Genomic DNA, 19,372 nt, shown 5'->3' with positions numbered 1-19,372 from the left:
AGCATTAATATTATGTGGGCATTTAAATGTAACTGTTTAGGTTTATTAGACTTGATTAACACTTGTTTCCGTAAAATACATTTTGAAGAACTGAATTACGTTATATAAATTTTAAATCAGACCTTAGTACTTTAGGAAGGATGTAAACATTTAAGTCTTTTTTAAATGTAAAAACATTTAAAAGAGTATTTCTGAGAAAAAATGTATTTATTATTATATTTTATTTATATAAAAAAAGAAACTAAAAAATAGCTTGAATAAAAACAAATCAAATATTAAAAAAAATTAAAAATCAAAATAATACAAATTAATACGAATAACCAAATTCTCTGTTTGTATCTCGTCTCTCTTTCTCCTGTATTCGTTATTTATTAAATAAAATAGCCATGGAGCAATATAAACAGAACAGAACAGAACCGAAAAGAATAAAACGCGTTTCAAAAAGGACAAATGAACTTCTTTTTATATCCGGTGTCACATCCGGAAGTTTGGCCTTACGTATTTTCTTACGTTCGGAGTCGTAGAACACATCATTTCCGTTGCGGCAAAGTCATCCAGATACGTAAGCCGTATTCGTGAATCGCAAGAGCATACGCACAACGTGCATGGTACGCCATTCCGCTGAGAGCAAGCCCAGCACACAACTACATTCATTGGCGAGAAACTGCTTTTAATACAGTAAGTTATATAATTCTTTGCGAGCACGTGGAGCTTTTTATTTTCTTTTTTAAATAATAAGTATAACATTTTTTCTTCGTAAGTTAATGCTTGTTTGCGGAAACGGCTTGCTTGTGTAACATGTAGTAAGCTAAGCTAACATGCTAACTCCTGCTGTATTGAACTCGTAACTTACTGTATTGAAAAAAAATGTTGCATATATCCGTGTCTTAAATATGTGAATATATATGTCTGGTTTCGCCTGCAAATATGCAAAAATATATTTATATGGTGTTTTTAAAGATTAAACAGTGGCTTGCCAGTTTCGGTACGACTGGAAAACAATTCAGGCGCGATAGCTAAGTTAGTCGGTGAAGTTCATTGTTGTGGTTTAGATATTGTGTTTATAACTAGCGTAAATATTTGCATTTTTAATTCATATTTCCTTTTATTACGAACAGATTTTATTACAGATTCTATTAGATCTTACTTAGTCTTCCAGATTGCTGAGGTTCTTTGAATGAATTTGTAGTGGAGAGTGTTTCAGGACTAATGCTTTGCAGTTTGATCTTATATTTTGTGCATTACTATTTCCCTTGCAGTACACGCTGCCATGGCAGCTGCATTCCCCTACAGAGGTGTGCCTGGAACAATGCCTCCAGGTGTTCCTCCACCTCCTCCTGCGGTTGCTCCAGTACCAGATTACATGACTGAAGAGAAACTGCAAGAGAAAGGTGTGTTGATGTGGCTTCATCATTGTTTCGACTTTGCTTTGCATACTCTGAATGTTTAGTGACGTGATTTGCTTTTGTTTGGGTCACTGTTGTAGCTCGGAAATGGCAGCAGCTTCAGGCCAAACGCTACTCGGAGAAGAGGAAATTTGGCTTCGTGGATGCTCAGAAAGAGGACATGCCACCTGAGCATGTGCGCAAAATCATCAGGGACCACGGTGACATGACGAACAGGAAATTTCGTCATGACAAGAGGGTCTACCTTGGGTAAGCGCATTTGTGTTATTGACTAAGGAATTGGTATTTAAGTATGTTCATTATTAATAGTACATGTTGCTTTTTGTCTGCAGGGCCTTGAAATATATGCCCCATGCAGTGCTCAAACTGCTGGAGAACATGCCCATGCCCTGGGAGCAGATCAGAGATGTTCCTGTGCTCTACCACATTACGGGCGCCATTTCGTTCGTAAACGAAATCCCATGGGTGATTGAGCCGGTATACATTGCTCAGTGGGGGTAGGTGACAATGTTTGATGGCATGACTCTCAGAACAGAGAATGAAACTTAAGGCAGCACATTTTGTGAAAAGTTACATTTTTTTCTGATAAACGTAATGCTTTTTAAAAGCTCCAGATTTGCTTGTTTTATGTCTTTATGGCTGTAATAATTACAGAAATGTTCTTTTTCTCTAGCACAATGTGGATCATGATGCGTCGTGAGAAGCGAGACAGACGGCACTTCAAGCGCATGCGTTTCCCTCCGTTTGATGATGAAGAGCCTCCGTTGGATTATGCGGACAACATCCTGGATGTTGAGCCTCTGGAGGCGATCCAGATGGAGCTGGACCCTGAGGAAGACTCCTCTGTTGCGGAATGGTTATATGAGCATCAACCTCTGAAAGATACCACAAAGTGAGTATTGCTGACGGTTGTAAAAAAAAAAAAATAGGGTTTTTTGTTTCTATTGTTCATGATTTATCTTTTCCTTCCACAGATTTGTCAATGGGACCACATACAGACGCTGGCAGTTCACTTTACCGATGATGTCCACGCTGTATCGATTGGCGAATCAGTTGCTGACAGACTTGGTGGATGAAAACTACTTCTACTTGTTTGACTTGAAGGCTTTCTTCACCTCAAAAGCATTGAACATGGCCATTCCAGGGGGACCCAAATTCGAGCCGCTTGTCCGAGACATTAACCTTCAGTACGTGTTGCCATGCTGTGTTTTGTAGCATAACTGTCTGTTACTTTTTGTTTTCTCTGAAAGTTTAACCTTTTGTTGTTTTTTCAGGGATGAAGACTGGAATGAGTTCAACGACATCAACAAGATCATCATCAGACAGCCAATCAGGACAGAATACAAAATTGCATTCCCTTACCTATACAACAACCTGCCACATCATGTGCACCTCACCTGGTATGAAACATTGTCATGGCTACAGTTCATCATTCTATACAATTTCTTGTTTTGCTAAATCAATGATTTGTGGTTATCCATGCAGGTACCACACACCAAATGTGGTGTTCATCAAGACTGAGGATCCTGATCTGCCCGCCTTCTACTTTGACCCTCTGATCAACCCCATCTCCCATAGGCACTCCGTCAAGGTCAGTAGTTCAGCTGTTTAATTAAATTGTGCTTGTACAGTTAAAGTAAAAAGTTAACACCTTGCAGAATCTGCAAAATATTAATTAATATACCAAAATAAGAGGGATCGCACATTATTTTTTTAGTACTGACCTGAAGATATTTCACATAAGATGTTTACATATAGTCCACAAGAGAAAATAATAGTTGAATTTATAAAAAAAAAAATCCCTTCAAAAGTTTACCATTCAGGTAACAACACTGTATTAAGAGCCAAATGTATGTTTGAGCAGGGACATTTTTATTAAATTCAACTATTTTCTTTGGTGGACTATATGTAAACGTCTTTTATGTGAAATATCTTATTCAGGTCAGTACTATATAAAAAAAAAAAAAAATTTTGCATTTTGTATGATCCCTCTTATTTTCATAAATTAACATTTTGCAGATTCTGCAAGGTGTGTGAAAACTTTTGACTTCAATTGTAAGTGTCCTGATTTCTTCTCACACTAATTGCAAGCTTGTGTTTTCTCCACAGAGCCAAGAGCCTCTGCCAGATGATGATGAGGAGTTTGAACTGCCTGAGTATGTAGAGCCATTCCTGAAGGAGACGCCTCTCTACACTGACAACACAGCCAATGGAATTGCGCTGTTGTGGGCGCCTCGTCCATTTAATCTCCGCTCAGGAAGAACCAGACGGGCTATTGATGTGCCTCTCATCAAAAACTGGTTTGTATTGAACAATATTCTGTATTTGCACACTAAAACAGCCCATTCTCTTAGAACACGTTTATATCTATGTAAACATGCACTAGAGGGATGTCTTTGTCCAGCACAGTCAGATCTTCCATTCCACTGCACTTCATCTCACATATTCAGACACAAAAACTTATTCTATGTGGAAGGGTTTGCTTGAGTATTAAGAAACCGTACAAGATGACTATAAATTCTGAATAGAGGTTCTTGTTCAAACACCTTCAGGTATCGTGAGCACTGTCCTGCAGGCCAGCCTGTGAAGGTGCGTGTGTCTTACCAGAAGCTCCTGAAGTACTACGTGCTCAATGCTCTAAAACACAGACCACCTAAGGCACAGAAAAAGAGGTGAGGATGCTATTCCAGATCGTGTTCCACTGAAAAATGTTAACACATTTAACGATGATTGTATTTTGCTTTAATCTTCTCTAGATACCTGTTCCGCTCTTTCAAAGCCACCAAATTCTTCCAGTCCACAAAGCTGGATTGGGTAGAAGTCGGTCTCCAGGTCTGCCGGCAGGGCTACAACATGCTGAACCTGCTGATTCACAGAAAGAACCTCAACTATCTGCACTTGGACTACAACTTCAACTTGAAGCCCGTGAAAACCCTCACAACAAAGGAACGTAAGAAGTCCAGATTCGGGAATGCGTTCCACTTGTGTCGTGAGGTTCTGCGTTTGAGCAAACTTGTGGTGGACAGCCATGTGCAGTACAGGCTTGGAAATGTTGACGCTTTCCAGGTATAATATTAAAAAATGAATGCAGTTTCTGTGTAGCTATTTGTTTCATTGTTTCATTACTAAAGTATTTTGTCTACCTTGTAGCTGGCAGATGGACTCCAGTACATCTTCGCTCACGTTGGTCAATTGACCGGAATGTACCGCTACAAGTACAAGCTCATGAGGCAGATCAGAATGTGCAAAGACCTGAAGCATCTCATCTACTACCGCTTCAACACAGTGAGTACCACTTAATGCGATCATTCTGAAGGGTGAATCATTTTCTTTTGAAGGTGGATAAATTGATGCTATGCCTTGCATCTAAAGTGACCTGTTTTTATAGGGCCCAGTTGGAAAAGGTCCAGGATGTGGGTTCTGGGCTCCAGGATGGAGAGTCTGGCTGTTCTTCATGAGAGGCATCACTCCTCTTCTGGAGCGGTGGCTTGGAAATCTTCTGGCCAGGCAGTTTGAGGGTAAAATCAGCTTTTGTTCATAGACAAAAAGCATGTAGAAAGATGAGGGGAAAAAAAATAGTACTAATTCCAGGGTTTGCGCAAGGTGTGAATTTGACTCTTTGAAGTTCAAGGCCTGAAAAAACCCTTAAAAACAGCAATATTCCTGAAGAGATACTAGAAAAGTGCTTAAATTGTTAAAAGACAATGTATCTATGGAATAAGTGTTTAATTTTGTCAGTACATGCATCTTTTCACGCAATTCAAAAACATTGTACCTTTTTTGCTTATTTCAGTTAATGACAGAAAACAGTTGAGCTAAGCAAGTAGTAGTACTGACAGTATTATGTAAACATGGCTAAAAACACAAAAAGAGGAACATATGAATCAAGTCAATTGAGTCATTTATGCTGGAACTGCACCGATTGATTCAAACTCGTGACTTCATTCATTTCAAGCGACTGACTAGCAAAAACCAGATCAAATTAAAAGACCCATTCATTTTTGAATTTCGACATCGCTTGTAATGATTTTAAAAAGCTTATGGCTTATAGTTATGGGAGAAACTTATTTCGAAACTCTGAATCTGTTAAACCAGTGCATCACAAAATGATTCACTGTTTTGAAGCGCTCCAGTCGGAATCGCATATTACAAATAATTTGTTCCAGATGGGACTTTAAATTGTATATCACAAATCATTTGATGTATATCGGAACTTTGTGTATTGGGAATCATTTTATTCAGATTACGACTTTGGTGCAAGTTCACAAATCATTTGTTTCAGATCAGGATTTTGGAGCTTTTTTTTTTTTTTCTCTTCTTAAACAGTAGAAAACATCAAATCATTAAGGCAGTACAGTTATAAAAACAAAAAGAAAAAGTAAACACATACAAATCTCTTAAGAAAATTGACTGTGGTTTTACTATATTAGTAGTAGAAGTGTAGTATACTCATAATTAAGCAGTAATACTTTGCATATGCTTTTATTTATATATTTTTTTCTTAGTGTATTATTATTTTATTTTATTTTTTTTTAGAATTTGAAATAGAAGGCACTGTTCGATAAGTGAGATCTCTGATTGAGGTCCTTGAAAACCAAAAAGTAGTGCTTGGAATGTCCTTGGAAGTCCTGGAATTTAATTTTACAGTATCTCTATCAACCTTCTAACTGATTATGTAATGCTGTTTAGGTCGACACTCCAAGGGTGTTGCAAAGACTGTGACCAAACAGCGTGTGGAGTCTCACTTTGATCTGGAGCTGAGAGCTGCTGTGATGCATGACATCCTGGATATGATGCCTGAGGGTATCAAGCAGAACAAGGCCAGAACCATCTTGCAGCATCTCAGCGAGTCATGGAGATGCTGGAAGGCCAACATCCCTTGGAAGGTAAGTTTTTGTTTAAAGTTTTTCGCTGCCCATCAATGGTATGTGATTTTAAATATTGACTATTATCATTAATTTCATTACTTGTTTTTTCAGGTTCCTGGGCTTCCAACCCCTATTGAAAACATGATTCTTCGCTACGTGAAGGCCAAAGCTGACTGGTGGACAAACACAGCCCACTACAACCGTGAGAGAATCAGAAGAGGAGCCACTGTGGATAAGACTGTGTGCAAGAAGAACCTGGGAAGACTCACTCGACTCTATCTAAAGGCAGAGCAGGAGAGACAGCACAATTACCTGAAGGTACATTTCTTGGGTAACATAAAATATCACTGAACAGGGTGTCGTGACTGGTAAAGAACACATTAAAGTGTAATGTCTTTTTATTCTATAGGATGGACCTTACATCACAGCTGAGGAGGCTGTGGCCATCTACACCACCACAGTGCACTGGCTGGAGAGTCGTCGGTTCTCTCCAATCCCCTTCCCTCCTCTGTCTTACAAACATGACACTAAGCTGCTCATCCTGGCTTTGGAGAGGCTCAAGGAGGCTTACAGGTCAGGCCAGTCTTATAAAAGCAAGCTGATTGAATGCAGTGGGGTTGTTTAGATGTTTCTGACTTTACTTTGTTCCTGTCTCTAGTGTGAAGTCAAGACTAAACCAGTCGCAGCGTGAGGAGTTGGGTCTGATTGAGCAGGCCTATGACAATCCTCATGAGGCTCTGTCCAGAATCAAACGTCACCTCCTCACTCAGAGAGCGTTCAAAGAGGTTTGCACACATTAGTTTCAGCACAGTTCACATAACATCAAGAGTTGTCTCAGCCTGTTGCTGGTTTTAGCTTGCATCTAAAGTGGTTGTTTTTCACTTTAGGTCGGGATTGAGTTCATGGACCTTTACAGTCACTTGGTGCCAGTTTATGATGTTGAACCTCTGGAAAAGATCACTGATGCATACCTGGATCAGTACCTGTGGTATGAGGCAGACAAGCGCAGACTTTTTCCACCCTGGATCAAACCAGCTGACACAGAGCCACCTCCACTGCTGGTGTACAAATGGTGCCAAGGTGAGGGAAATATGGACGTTGTTGTTTTCTTTTTTAATATATTTGAAAGCAGGTTGGTCAATATAGAGCTTTAATGCAGACATGCTATAAAGCAGGGCTTTACAGTGCGACCATTTCAGTTGTGTTTGCGACTGAAAACTACTTTGTGCGACTCAAAAAAAAAAAAAAAAAAAAAAAATGGAACAAAACATTGGAACAAAAACATTGTTGACCACTTAAGTGTCTTGATAAAATGTGATCCTGGACCACAAAACTAATCATAATGGTCAGTTTTTTGAAAATGAGATTTATACACAAATAAGATGAATAAATAAGATTTCCATTGATTTTGCAGGACTATTTGAAAATCTGGAATCTGAGGCTGCTTCAATATTTCGAAAAAAAGAAAATTCAAAATATTGAAGAAAAAATTGCCTTTAAAATTGTCCAAAAGAGGTTCTTAGCAATGCATATTACTAATCAAAAATCAAGTTTTGATATAATTATGGTAGGAAATTTACAAAATATCTTCATGGAACATTCTTTACTTAATATCCTAATGATTTTTGGCATAAAAGAAAAAATGATCATTTTGACCCATACAATGTATTGTTGGCTATTGCTACAAATATACCTGTACTACTTAAGACTGGTATTATGGTCCATGGTCATAAACGTCAAACTCTCGTAATGTTATTGTAGAGATCTTGACGTAATACTCATAAACAGGGGTTAGTTAAAAGATGATGATTTCATTCTGTTTAACCTCTATAATTATGTCTGCTAGGAATCAACAATCTGCAGGATGTGTGGGAGACAGCAGAAGGCGAATGCAATGTCATGCTGGAGTCTCGCTATGAGAAGATGTATGAGAAGATTGACTTGACGCTGCTGAACAGGCTTCTGCGTCTCATTGTTGATCACAACATTGCCGATTACATGACGGCCAAAAACAACGTTGTCATTAACTATAAGGTCTGTTAATTGCATACTTGGAAAAAAAATCTAAAAATTAATTTCTGGCCTAATGTTTTTGAGAAGTTATATTAGAAATGTCTTTTCACTGCTGTGTTTGATTTTAGATATCTGTATTCTCTTAACAGGACATGAACCACACAAACTCGTATGGTATCATCCGCGGTCTGCAGTTTGCCTCTTTCATCGTGCAGTACTATGGGCTGGTGATGGACCTGCTGGTTCTGGGTCTGCACAGAGCCAGTGAGATGGCTGGACCTCCTCAGATGCCCAATGACTTCCTCAGCTTCCAGGACACGGCTACTGAGAGCGCCCACCCAATACGTCTCTACTGCAGATACATAGACCGCATTCACATCTTCTTCAGGTTAGTAATAGAGAGAAAAGTAGTCACACGTCTCCTGTAGTGCAGTATTGTTTTTAATGAACTTGTGGTTTTGCTCTGTGTAGATTCTCTGCTGATGAGGCGCGAGATCTCATCCAGAGGTACTTGACCGAGCACCCAGACCCCAACAATGAAAACATTGTGGGCTACAACAATAAGAAATGCTGGCCAAGAGATGCTAGGATGAGACTGATGAAACATGATGTGAACTTGTAAGTGCTCTAGACTTTTGTCTTTCTAAACCCATTAATAAAAAGAAAAATGCACATGATTGATTTCCTTATAATCAAACAGGGGCCGTGCTGTGTTCTGGGACATCAAGAATCGTCTGCCTCGTTCTGTGACCACAGTTCAGTGGGAAAACAGCTTTGTGTCTGTGTACAGCAAGGACAACCCCAATCTGCTCTTCAACATGTGTGGCTTTGAGTGTCGCATCCTCCCCAAGTGCCGCACTAGTTATGAGGAGTTTACGCATAAAGATGGTGTGTGGAATTTGCAGAATGAGGTAAGCAGAATAACAAGCTACTGATAAAATAACTGTTAGCACATCAAAAAGGGTAGTGGATAACTGTGTGTTGATTTTTTTTTTTTTTTTTTTTTTTTTTTTTTTTTGTAGGTGACGAAGGAAAGGACAGCACAGTGTTTCCTGCGTGTAGACGATGAGTCCATGCAGAGGTTCCACAACAGAGTCAGACAGATTCTAATGGCTTCTGGATCCACAACCTTCACCAAGGTATAAGCACTGAAACTTAACATTAAAACAGCCATAGCAAACTTGCATTTCACATTTTGCACATGGTTATACATAATGTTACTCTTCTCAGATTGTGAACAAGTGGAACACTGCTCTGATTGGTCTGATGACATACTTCCGTGAAGCTGTGGTCAACACACAAGAGCTTTTGGACCTGCTGGTGAAGTGTGAGAATAAGATCCAAACCCGTATCAAGATCGGGCTGAACTCCAAAATGCCTAGTCGTTTCCCTCCTGTGGTGTTTTACACTCCTAAGGAGTTGGGTGGACTAGGAATGCTTTCCATGGGACACGTACTGATCCCACAGTCTGACCTTCGGTAAGTTATTTGCATTTTTCATTATTGTTTCTTTAACCAGGTACGACTTTATGGAAATGAAGGCGTCCATGGATGCAGGTGATTTGATTTACAGTTCTTCTGTGTTTGCTCAGGTGGTCCAAACAGACTGATGTGGGCATCACTCATTTCCGCTCTGGTATGAGTCATGAGGAGGATCAGTTGATTCCTAATCTGTACCGCTACATCCAACCATGGGAGAGCGAGTTCATTGACTCCCAGAGAGTTTGGGCCGAATACGCTCTAAAGCGTCAGGAGGCCATTGCTCAGAACAGGTAATGTCCTCTTAACCAAACCCAATTATTGATAATGTTAATGGGTTTATTCTTATTAACAAGTTTGATGCTTCTCAGACGTCTGACACTGGAGGATCTGGAGGACTCCTGGGACAGAGGTATTCCACGTATCAATACGCTCTTCCAGAAAGACAGACACACTCTTGCTTATGACAAGGGCTGGAGAGTCAGAACAGACTTCAAGCAGTACCAGGTAAAAGTCTTTCCTTTTGGGAAATGTGAATTGCATGTTGAAAACAGTGCCAGACGTCATTTACATTTGTTTTGGTTGGTTTTTATAAATATTTTTGATTGTGTTTTCAGGTGTTGAAGCAAAATCCATTCTGGTGGACTCACCAGAGGCATGATGGAAAATTGTGGAATTTGAACAACTACCGTACTGACATGATCCAGGCACTTGGAGGTGTGGAAGGCATTCTTGAGCACACGCTCTTCAAGGGAACCTATTTCCCTACCTGGGAGGGTCTCTTCTGGTAAGACCTCACATCCAGTATACACTACCAGTCAAAAGGTTTTATTTGGTTTTGTTTTTTTTTTTGTTTTTTTTTAATGTTTCTCTTTTGCTCACCAAGGATGCATTTGATCCAAAGTTCAGCAAAACAGTACAATTTTGAAGTGTTTTTACTATTTGAATCTATTTTAAAGTAACTTACTCCTGTGATTTCACATGATCCTTCAGAAATCATTCTAATATTCTGATTGGCTGTTCAAAAACATTTGTTGAAAGCAGTGGAGTAGAGTTTTATGTTTCTTCTGAATAGAAGGTTTAGAAGTAACATTATAAATGTCTTTAAAACATCCTTGCTAAATAAAATTAATTTATATAATCCCCCCCAATCAATATTTTAAATATTGATGATAAATGAACAGCAAATCAGCATATTAGAATGATTTCTGGAGGATCATGTGACACTGAATGATGCTGAAAATTTAGCTTTGAACACAGGAATAAATTGTTTTAAAATATATCCAAATAGAAAGGAGTTACTTTTAAATGGTAAAAATATTTCAATTTTTTTTCTGTTTTTGCTGTACTATGGATCAAATAAATGCAGACTTGGTGAGCAGAAGAGATTTCCTTAAAAACATTAAAAATGTTACTGTTCAAAAACTTTTGCCTGAGTGTAGTTAACTCAATTTTTGATGTTTTTAAGATTTATTAACTCACTATTTTGATCTCTTATAGGGAGAAGGCCAGTGGTTTCGAAGAGTCCATGAAATGGAAGAAACTCACCAATGCTCAGAGATCTGGTCTGAACCAGATTCCTAATCGACGATTCACCTTGTGGTGGTCACCTACAATCAACAGAGCCAATGTATGTCTATGAGTAACCATTGCATTTTTTGCTCCCCACCTCTCCTTTTTTTGGCACTCACTCATTCTCTTGAAATTCTTGTAGGTATATGTGGGTTTCCAAGTGCAGTTGGACCTCACTGGAATCTTCATGCATGGTAAAATCCCAACTCTCAAGATCTCTCTGATCCAGATCTTCAGAGCTCACTTGTGGCAGAAGATTCATGAGAGCATCGTCATGGATCTCTGTCAGGTAAACAGATGTGCTTCCTTTAAATGGGTCAGGATGTTATGTAATGAATATTACTCATGCTTATTAAACAGGACTGTTCTATGCAAACTGTTTGTGTGGTTTCACACTTTAGACTGTTACTAACAATTGGCTTATTCAGAAGAGTGCCATCAGTGAACTTTTGTTTGCTCTGTGTAGGTGTTTGACCAAGAGCTGGATGCTTTGGAGATCGAAACTGTCCAGAAAGAGACCATCCATCCCAGGAAGTCTTACAAGATGAATTCCTCCTGTGCTGACATTCTATTGTTTGCCTCCTACAAATGGAACGTCTCTCGCCCCTCGCTTCTAGCAGACTCCAAGTATGTGTGATTTGAAATTAATAAATACATTTCCTCCTAATATATTACATGTCAAAATGTAAAACATTTCTCACACAAGACTGATGTGATAAATGTCTGTTTTGTTCTATAGGGATGTTATGGACAGCACCACCACGCAGAAGTACTGGATTGACATTCAGCTCAGATGGGGTGACTACGACTCCCATGACATTGAGCGATACGCCAGGGCCAAATTCTTGGACTACACCACTGACAACATGAGTATTTACCCATCACCCACTGGAGTCCTGATTGCCATTGATCTGGCATACAACCTTCACAGGTCAGTATTTTTTAGCATATTGTGTAGGTGATTTATATGGAAGCCTGTTTCAGACACTGAATAAAAGTAATTGCGACTTTCTTCTCAAAACTGCATGATAGAAAATGGCAATTCTGAGAAATTAAGCCAGAATTTCATTATGTAAACTTTAAATTCTGCCAGGTTTTTTTCTCAGAATTGAGGTTTTATCTCATATTTCTGACTTTATACATGCAATTGCAATTCTGAGTCTTTTTTTTTCCCTCAGAATTGGACTTTATACATCACAATTGCAAGTTTGTGTGAGAAAAAGCCAGAATTGTGAGAGATAAACTTGCAATTGCAAGAGAATTCAGAACTGTGTGATGCAATTGTTTTTTTTTCTCAAATTCTGAATTTTCTCACAATTCTGATTTTTCTCACAACTGCGACTCGCAATTCTAATTATTCTAACTATATATAAATAATCTTGCAATTGACTTTTTTTCGCAGAATTGAACAATATAAATTCACCATTTCTGAGAAAATCTAAATTGTGATGTATAAATACTCAATTCTGCCTTTTCCCTCAGAATTTAGTTTTTAGCTTGCAATTGACTTTTTTCGAATTGTGAATTTATCATGCAGTTCCGACTTTATAACATGCAATTGTGCGTTAAGTTTTGCGCATAAATTGAGAACATCAGGGATTTTTTTTCCCTTAAAAATTGATTGCGAGTTTCTCATAATTCTGAGAAAAAGTCAGAATTGCAAGATATAAACTTGCAATTGTGAGAAAGTTCAGAATTGTGTGATGCGGTTGACTTTTTTTTTTTTTTTTTTTTTCTTCTGACAAATGTGAATTTGTATCTCACAATTCTGAATTTTCTCGCAAATGGAACTTACCTCACAACTGACTTTCTCAGAATTGTTTGTCTAGCAGTTGACTTCTGAGAAAAAGTGAATTAACTGTAAGATATTAACTGGAGATTTAAAAAGTTGCAATTGCCTGAACATTCAGAATTGTGTGATGCAGTTCTGACCTTTTGTATCTCACAATTCAGAATTTTCCTGCAATTTCAACTTGATATAAATATAAAAACTAAAAGACTTGTGATTATAAATAACTAGCAATTTTTTTTTTTTTTTTTTGCAAGTTAAGTTTTTAATTCACAATTGTGAGTAAATTGTGCAAGCATTGTGAATTCTGAGGAAAAAAACCTCATAATCGTGAGATGAGTCGCAATAACTTTTTTTTTTTTTTTATTATTATTCAATGGTGGAAACGAGCTTCCATAGATTTAAATCACAAAGTCAAGTAGAACTTTGTTATATATCCCAAAAACAGCGACAGAGCAGCAAGTATTTATGATCTGCTTGTTTCTCTTTCTACAGTGCTTATGGTAACTGGTTCCCTGGAGCAAAGCCCCTGATCCAGCAGGCCATGGCGAAGATCATGAAGGCCAACCCGGCTCTGTATGTGCTGAGAGAGCGAATCCGCAAGGGTCTGCAACTCTACTCTTCAGAGCCCACTGAGCCTTACCTGTCTTCCCAGAACTACGGAGAGCTCTTCTCCAACCAGATCATCTGGTTTGTGGATGACACCAATGTGTACAGAGTCACCATCCACAAGGCAAGTGAATTTAACATCATGAAGATGTCTCTCTTAGTGTTTATGTTGTTTCCTCTATACGTTGTGTGCCAGATATTAATCTTTCCTTTCCTATTCCAGACCTTTGAAGGTAACTTGACCACAAAACCAATCAACGGAGCCATTTTCATTTTCAACCCCAGAACTGGACAGCTTTTCCTTAAGATCATTCACACATCTGTATGGGCAGGACAAAAGCGTCTTGGACAGGTAAGTCTGTGTATTTTGTCTCCATGAGGTTACTGTGGTCTGCACAGACGTGAGTTGCAGAGTTAAACATTTTGCATTTGTTTTTTTGTAGCTGGCTAAGTGGAAAACTGCTGAAGAAGTGGCTGCCCTGATCCGATCGCTGCCTGTTGAAGAGCAGCCCAAACAGATTATTGTGACCAGGAAGGGCATGTTGGATCCACTTGAGGTTAGAAACGCCCCATTAAAACTGTTAAAGGCAAAGTAGCTGTGCTGTAGTACTAGAAAGGTTAACGGCTGTTTGTTGTCATCAGGTGCACTTGCTGGACTTCCCCAACATTGTAATCAAGGGCTCTGAGCTCCAGTTGCCCTTCCAGGCCTGTCTGAAAGTGGAGAAGTTTGGTGACCTAATTCTGAAGGCCACAGAGCCTCAGATGGTCCTGTTCAATCTGTATGATGACTGGTTGAAGACCATCTCCTCCTACACTGTAAATCAAGCTCTTACACTAAAATTTTGACCTAACTAAAATTAGTAGCTTCTAAAAGTTACACTGGTCATTACTACGAGGTCTAAAACTAGTATGTTTTTGTTGCCTAGGCATTCTCTCGTTTGATCTTAATCCTGAGAGCACTTCACGTCAACAACGACCGTGCCAAAGTTATCCTGAAGCCTGACAAGACCACAATCACTGAGCCCCACCACATCTGGCCTACTCTGACCGATGAGGAGTGGATCAAAGTGGAGGTGCAGCTTAAAGATCTCATCCTGGCTGACTATGGCAAGAAGAACAAGTGAGTACAAGATGAGTGCATACAGAAACTGCGTATACAGATGAGGTCAAAAGTTTGCCATTACCTTACAGAATCTGCAAAACATAAATTTTACTAAAATAAGAGGGATCATACAAAATGCTTATTTATTTGGTATTGACCTGAATGAGATATTTTACATAACAGATTTTACATACACTTGATTTTTAATACTGTGGAGTGACCTGAATGATCCACAGCTGGTTTTTTGCTTGTGTTTTGTTTTGTTTTGTGGTAGTTGTTCATGAGTCCCTTGTTTGTCCTGAACAGTTAAACAGCATTTTGTGTATTTGAACCCTTTGCAACAGTGACTGTTATTTTGAGATCCATTTGTATTTTGAGATCCTTCTGTAATAGTTGCATATGAGTCCCTCAGTTGTCTGCAGTGTGAAAAGACTGATCTCCTAGTCGTTGGAAAGGGTTCAAATACACAAATGTAGAAAAACCAAAGAATTTGTGGGACCTGAAGGATTTTTCTGAAGAAAAATCAGGTTAACTGTTCAGAACAAACAAGGAACTCATGAAAAATTTTCACTAAACAAACAAACAAAAACAGCTGTGGATCATTCAGGTAACAATACATTATTAGGAATCAAGTGTATATAAACTCTTGAACAGGGTCATTTTTATAAATTCAACTATTTTCTCTTGTGGACTATATGTAAATGTCTTATGTGAAATATCTTCAGGTCAAAAAAAACATGAATTTTGCATGATCCCTCTTACTTTGGCAAAATAATTAACATTATGCAGATTCTGCAAGGTGTATGTAAACTTCTGAGCTCAACTGTAGATGTGAAATGGTACCCTTTTCAGAAATTAACTTTGTTACTTCTCCACAGTGTGAATGTGGCATCTTTGACCCAGTCTGAAATCAGAGACATCATCCTGGGTATGGAGATCTCTGCTCCATCTCAGCAGAGACAGCAGATCGCTGAGATCGAGAAGCAGACCAAAGAGCAGTCTCAGCTAACGGCCACACAAACTCGCACCGTCAACAAACACGGAGATGAGATTATCACCTCCACCACCAGCAACTATGAGACGCAGACCTTCTCTTCCAAAACCGAATGGAGAGTTAGGTATGGAAAATTTTCCATGTCACTCTTGTCTTTATAGTTGTTAAAACACAGCTAGTCCTCAAACTGTTTTTCTGATCTCACAGAGCGATCTCTGCTGCCAACTTGCACTTACGTACTAACCACATCTACGTGTCATCGGATGACATCAAAGAAACGGGCTACACTTACATCCTGCCCAAGAACGTTCTGAAAAAGTTCATCTGCATCTCAGATCTGCGTGCTCAGGTTAGAGCAACTGGCTTACTATTGTGAATAGTGTTCCTTTGAGTATTTTCATTAGTAGTATTCTAAACCTGAATTTTGTTTGCATCTATATTTTTCCAATAGATTGCAGGTTATCTATATGGAACCAGCCCTCCAGATAACCCTCAGGTAAAGGAAATCCGCTGCATCGTAATGGTGCCGCAGTGGGGTACGCATCAGACCGTTCACTTGCCCAACCAGCTGCCACAACACGAGTACTTGAAGGTCAGCATTTTACGCACATGCATGTCTATAGTTTGGTAGTTCTTCCCAGCCGTATCAAACCATTTAAATGCCTCTTGAATTTTACAGGAAATGGAGCCTCTTGGATGGATCCATACACAGCCCAATGAATCGCCTCAGCTCTCTCCTCAGGATGTAACCACCCATGCAAAGGTCATGGCTGACAACCCATCCTGGGATGGCGAGAAGACTATCATTATTACTTGCAGGTACAGATTTAGCACACTAATGCACTATGGTTGCACTCTTAAAGGGTTAGTTCACCCAAAAATGAATATTGTCGTTAATTCATCTTTGGAGCACAAGCTATTTTTGATGAAATCCGAGAGCTCTCTGACCCTCCATAGACAGCAACACAACTGAAATGGACGGTCAGAGAGCTCTCGGATTTATCAAAAATATCTTAATTTGTGTTCAGACGATAAACGTAGGTCTTATGGGTGTGAAACAACATGAGGGTGAGTAATTAGTGACAGTTTTATTTTTTGGGTGAACTAACTCTTTAACATCCCAGAGTTAATGCGTCATGTATTTGGGTTATTAACGTTTGTTGTTTTTTTTATAAATCTAGTTTCACCCCTGGTTCCTGCACGCTGACAGCCTACAAGCTGACTCCCAGTGGATACGAATGGGGTCGACAAAACACAGATAAGGGAAATAACCCCAAAGGCTACTTGCCCTCTCACTATGAAAGAGTTCAGATGCTTTTGTCTGACCGTTTCCTTGGCTTCTTCATGGTGCCTGGCCAAGTCTCCTGGAACTACAACTTCATGGGTGAGCATAACCTTAAAATAATACATTTTGAAGTGATTTAAGTGAATTGCACAACATTGTGCTTTTCTAACCTTTCCTTATTAATTCTAGGTGTTCGCCATGATCCCAACATGAAGTATGATCTACAGCTGGCCAACCCGAAGGAGTTCTACCATGAAGTTCACAGGCCATCTCACTTCCTCAACTTTGCTTCTCTGCAGGAGGGTGAAATCTACAATGCTGATCGTGAAGATATGTATGCATAATAGTACAAACAGTGACTATATAAAGTAAATACACCCAACAGGCTAAAGCAAAGTTTTTGTAATGTTTTGTCTCCAAGACTCACTCTATACTGTTTGCAGTAATGTAAATGCTTAACTCAAAGCATGTCATTTGTTTATTGCTTGATAATTGCCTGGCATTGAGTTAATTATGCACATTGTTGAAAGCACATTTTGTGCTTGCTTTCTGAATGAATTGTCATCTAAAAATATCTGTCCCCCTTTTCGTAATTGTTTGTAGTACAATGTGTTTTTTATAAGTCCTGAACAATTTGTCTGTACCCTGTAGCTATGTTGTGCATCTGTTATGTACACTGTAGTTTGGGTTTAAATAAAGATTACTTCTTTTATAAGAATGAGCTTGATCTCATTGTCAGTTTTATTGATTTCATGGCTTAAAATTGTCAGTGTGTCCACTGAAGGAACATTAGCTGTTCTATCTAAAGAGCGAGGACACTGTATGCCTTCAGAGCAAACCAATCTGCATGCATATGTTACAGTCCACTGAGCAGCTCAGCCCTGAACATGTGGTATGGCAAGCTTTTTTAATATTGAATTCTTAAAGCTATTTTATTTATTTGGATAAGTCAATACAAAAATACATGCTGCAAAAGTGGGCATGGTGTGCTGTGGAGCAGAGGGGGAAGAGGGGAGAGAGTCAACTTCGGTTGAGTTAACAACACACATAAATGCACAGCCCATTTGCACTCTGCATCTAAAACATGAACGAACGTGCTGTTGCACCTCTTAACATTTAAAGCTTATTTTGCACCATTTATAATTCTTTTGATGGGTTGCGTCAAGGAGTTATAAAAACCGCTATTACACTCACTATATGAACGAATCGCATTTGTACCAAACTCTTACAAAGCAAACAAAAACAAACACTCTCCTTTGACCCATGAACTTTTCTCTCAGTTAATATACGCAATCTCACAGTCTGAAGCATCTGTCATAGCAAATCAACACAGTGTCGTGTATAATTAGGCGTTTTCTCATAAGTTAAGAGCATGCAGCCTCATGAATATTTATGAGACACCGACATGTCATCAAACTACTATAGTCCGTTGCCACGTCACAAATTGTGACGTCAACATAATGTTGATTTTAAACCTGGAAGACTAAAAAAAGCTCAAAATTAACCAGTTTTCTCCAACAATTAAAATTAATGCATGCTATCATTGTCATCTATGATGTGCAACACAAACACCTCTGATAAAATCTCAGAAAAAGTAGTCCTGGGTTTCATGAACCTTTAAATTCAGTATCATTAAAACTGAGTTAAATTAAAAAGTTTTAAAAAATTATGTTATTTCTAAAATAATAATTACAAAGCAGTTTCGGTTCTCGGCCAAGTACATCCAGAATTTTCATTTCCGGCCCAGAAATTTCACGCTAAAATTACTTAAATATTGTTCCTGTAGTTTCTAGTATGCTTTTCAGGTTTTCTAGAAGAAGCAGTTTAATTTTATATATTAGTGCTGTCAAATAGATTAATTGTAATCAATTGCATTCATAATAAAAGTTTGTGTTTACATAACAAATGTGACCCTGGACCACAAAACCAGTCTTAAGTCGCTGGGGTACATTTGTAGCAATAGCCAAAAATACATTGTATGGGTCAAAATTATTGATTTTTGTTTTATGCCAAAAATCATTAGGATATTAAGTAAAGATCATGTTCCATGAAGATATTTGGTAAAATTCCTACTGTAAATATATCAAAACTTAATTTTTGATTAGTAATATGCATTGCTAAGAACTTCATTTGACAAATTTAAAGGTGATTTTCTCAATATTTTGATGTTTTTGCATCTTCAGATTCCAGATTTTCAAATAGTTGTATCTCGGGCCAAATATTGGTCTATTATAGCAAACCATACATCAATAGAAA

At 38.5% G+C, this 19,372-nt stretch overlaps 1 protein-coding gene across 1 annotated transcript; it reads left to right on the top strand.

Annotated features, from left to right (window-relative positions):
- Positions 1 to 535: 535 nt before the first annotated feature.
- prpf8 (pre-mRNA processing factor 8) lies at positions 536 to 17,837 on the top strand. The gene is made up of 42 exons (XM_051129215.1): positions 536 to 678; positions 1,260 to 1,391; positions 1,487 to 1,655; positions 1,739 to 1,903; positions 2,080 to 2,298; positions 2,381 to 2,593; positions 2,681 to 2,806; positions 2,892 to 2,997; positions 3,516 to 3,706; positions 3,959 to 4,078; positions 4,163 to 4,472; positions 4,557 to 4,691; positions 4,795 to 4,924; positions 6,096 to 6,292; positions 6,386 to 6,592; positions 6,684 to 6,847; positions 6,933 to 7,059; positions 7,162 to 7,354; positions 8,121 to 8,308; positions 8,437 to 8,675; positions 8,759 to 8,905; positions 8,988 to 9,198; positions 9,310 to 9,426; positions 9,518 to 9,765; positions 9,879 to 10,058; positions 10,137 to 10,272; positions 10,383 to 10,552; positions 11,266 to 11,395; positions 11,480 to 11,626; positions 11,804 to 11,964; positions 12,077 to 12,268; positions 13,622 to 13,859; positions 13,959 to 14,087; positions 14,179 to 14,292; positions 14,378 to 14,551; positions 14,662 to 14,855; positions 15,716 to 15,955; positions 16,039 to 16,180; positions 16,283 to 16,423; positions 16,511 to 16,650; positions 17,013 to 17,215; positions 17,306 to 17,837. Exons 2-42 carry the CDS (start codon positions 1,271 to 1,273, stop codon positions 17,458 to 17,460), a joined length of 7,029 nt encoding a protein of 2,342 aa, XP_050985172.1. The 5' UTR covers positions 536 to 678; positions 1,260 to 1,270; the 3' UTR covers positions 17,461 to 17,837.
- The last annotated feature ends 1,535 nt before the right edge of the window (positions 17,838 to 19,372 follow it).

Source organism: Labeo rohita, chromosome 15, assembly GCF_022985175.1.
Source record: "Labeo rohita strain BAU-BD-2019 chromosome 15, IGBB_LRoh.1.0, whole genome shotgun sequence".
Classification (NCBI taxonomy): Eukaryota; Metazoa; Chordata; class Actinopteri; order Cypriniformes; family Cyprinidae; genus Labeo; species Labeo rohita.
The sequence above is the reverse complement of the archived record's forward strand: the minus strand, read 5'-3'. Positions and strand labels throughout refer to the sequence as shown.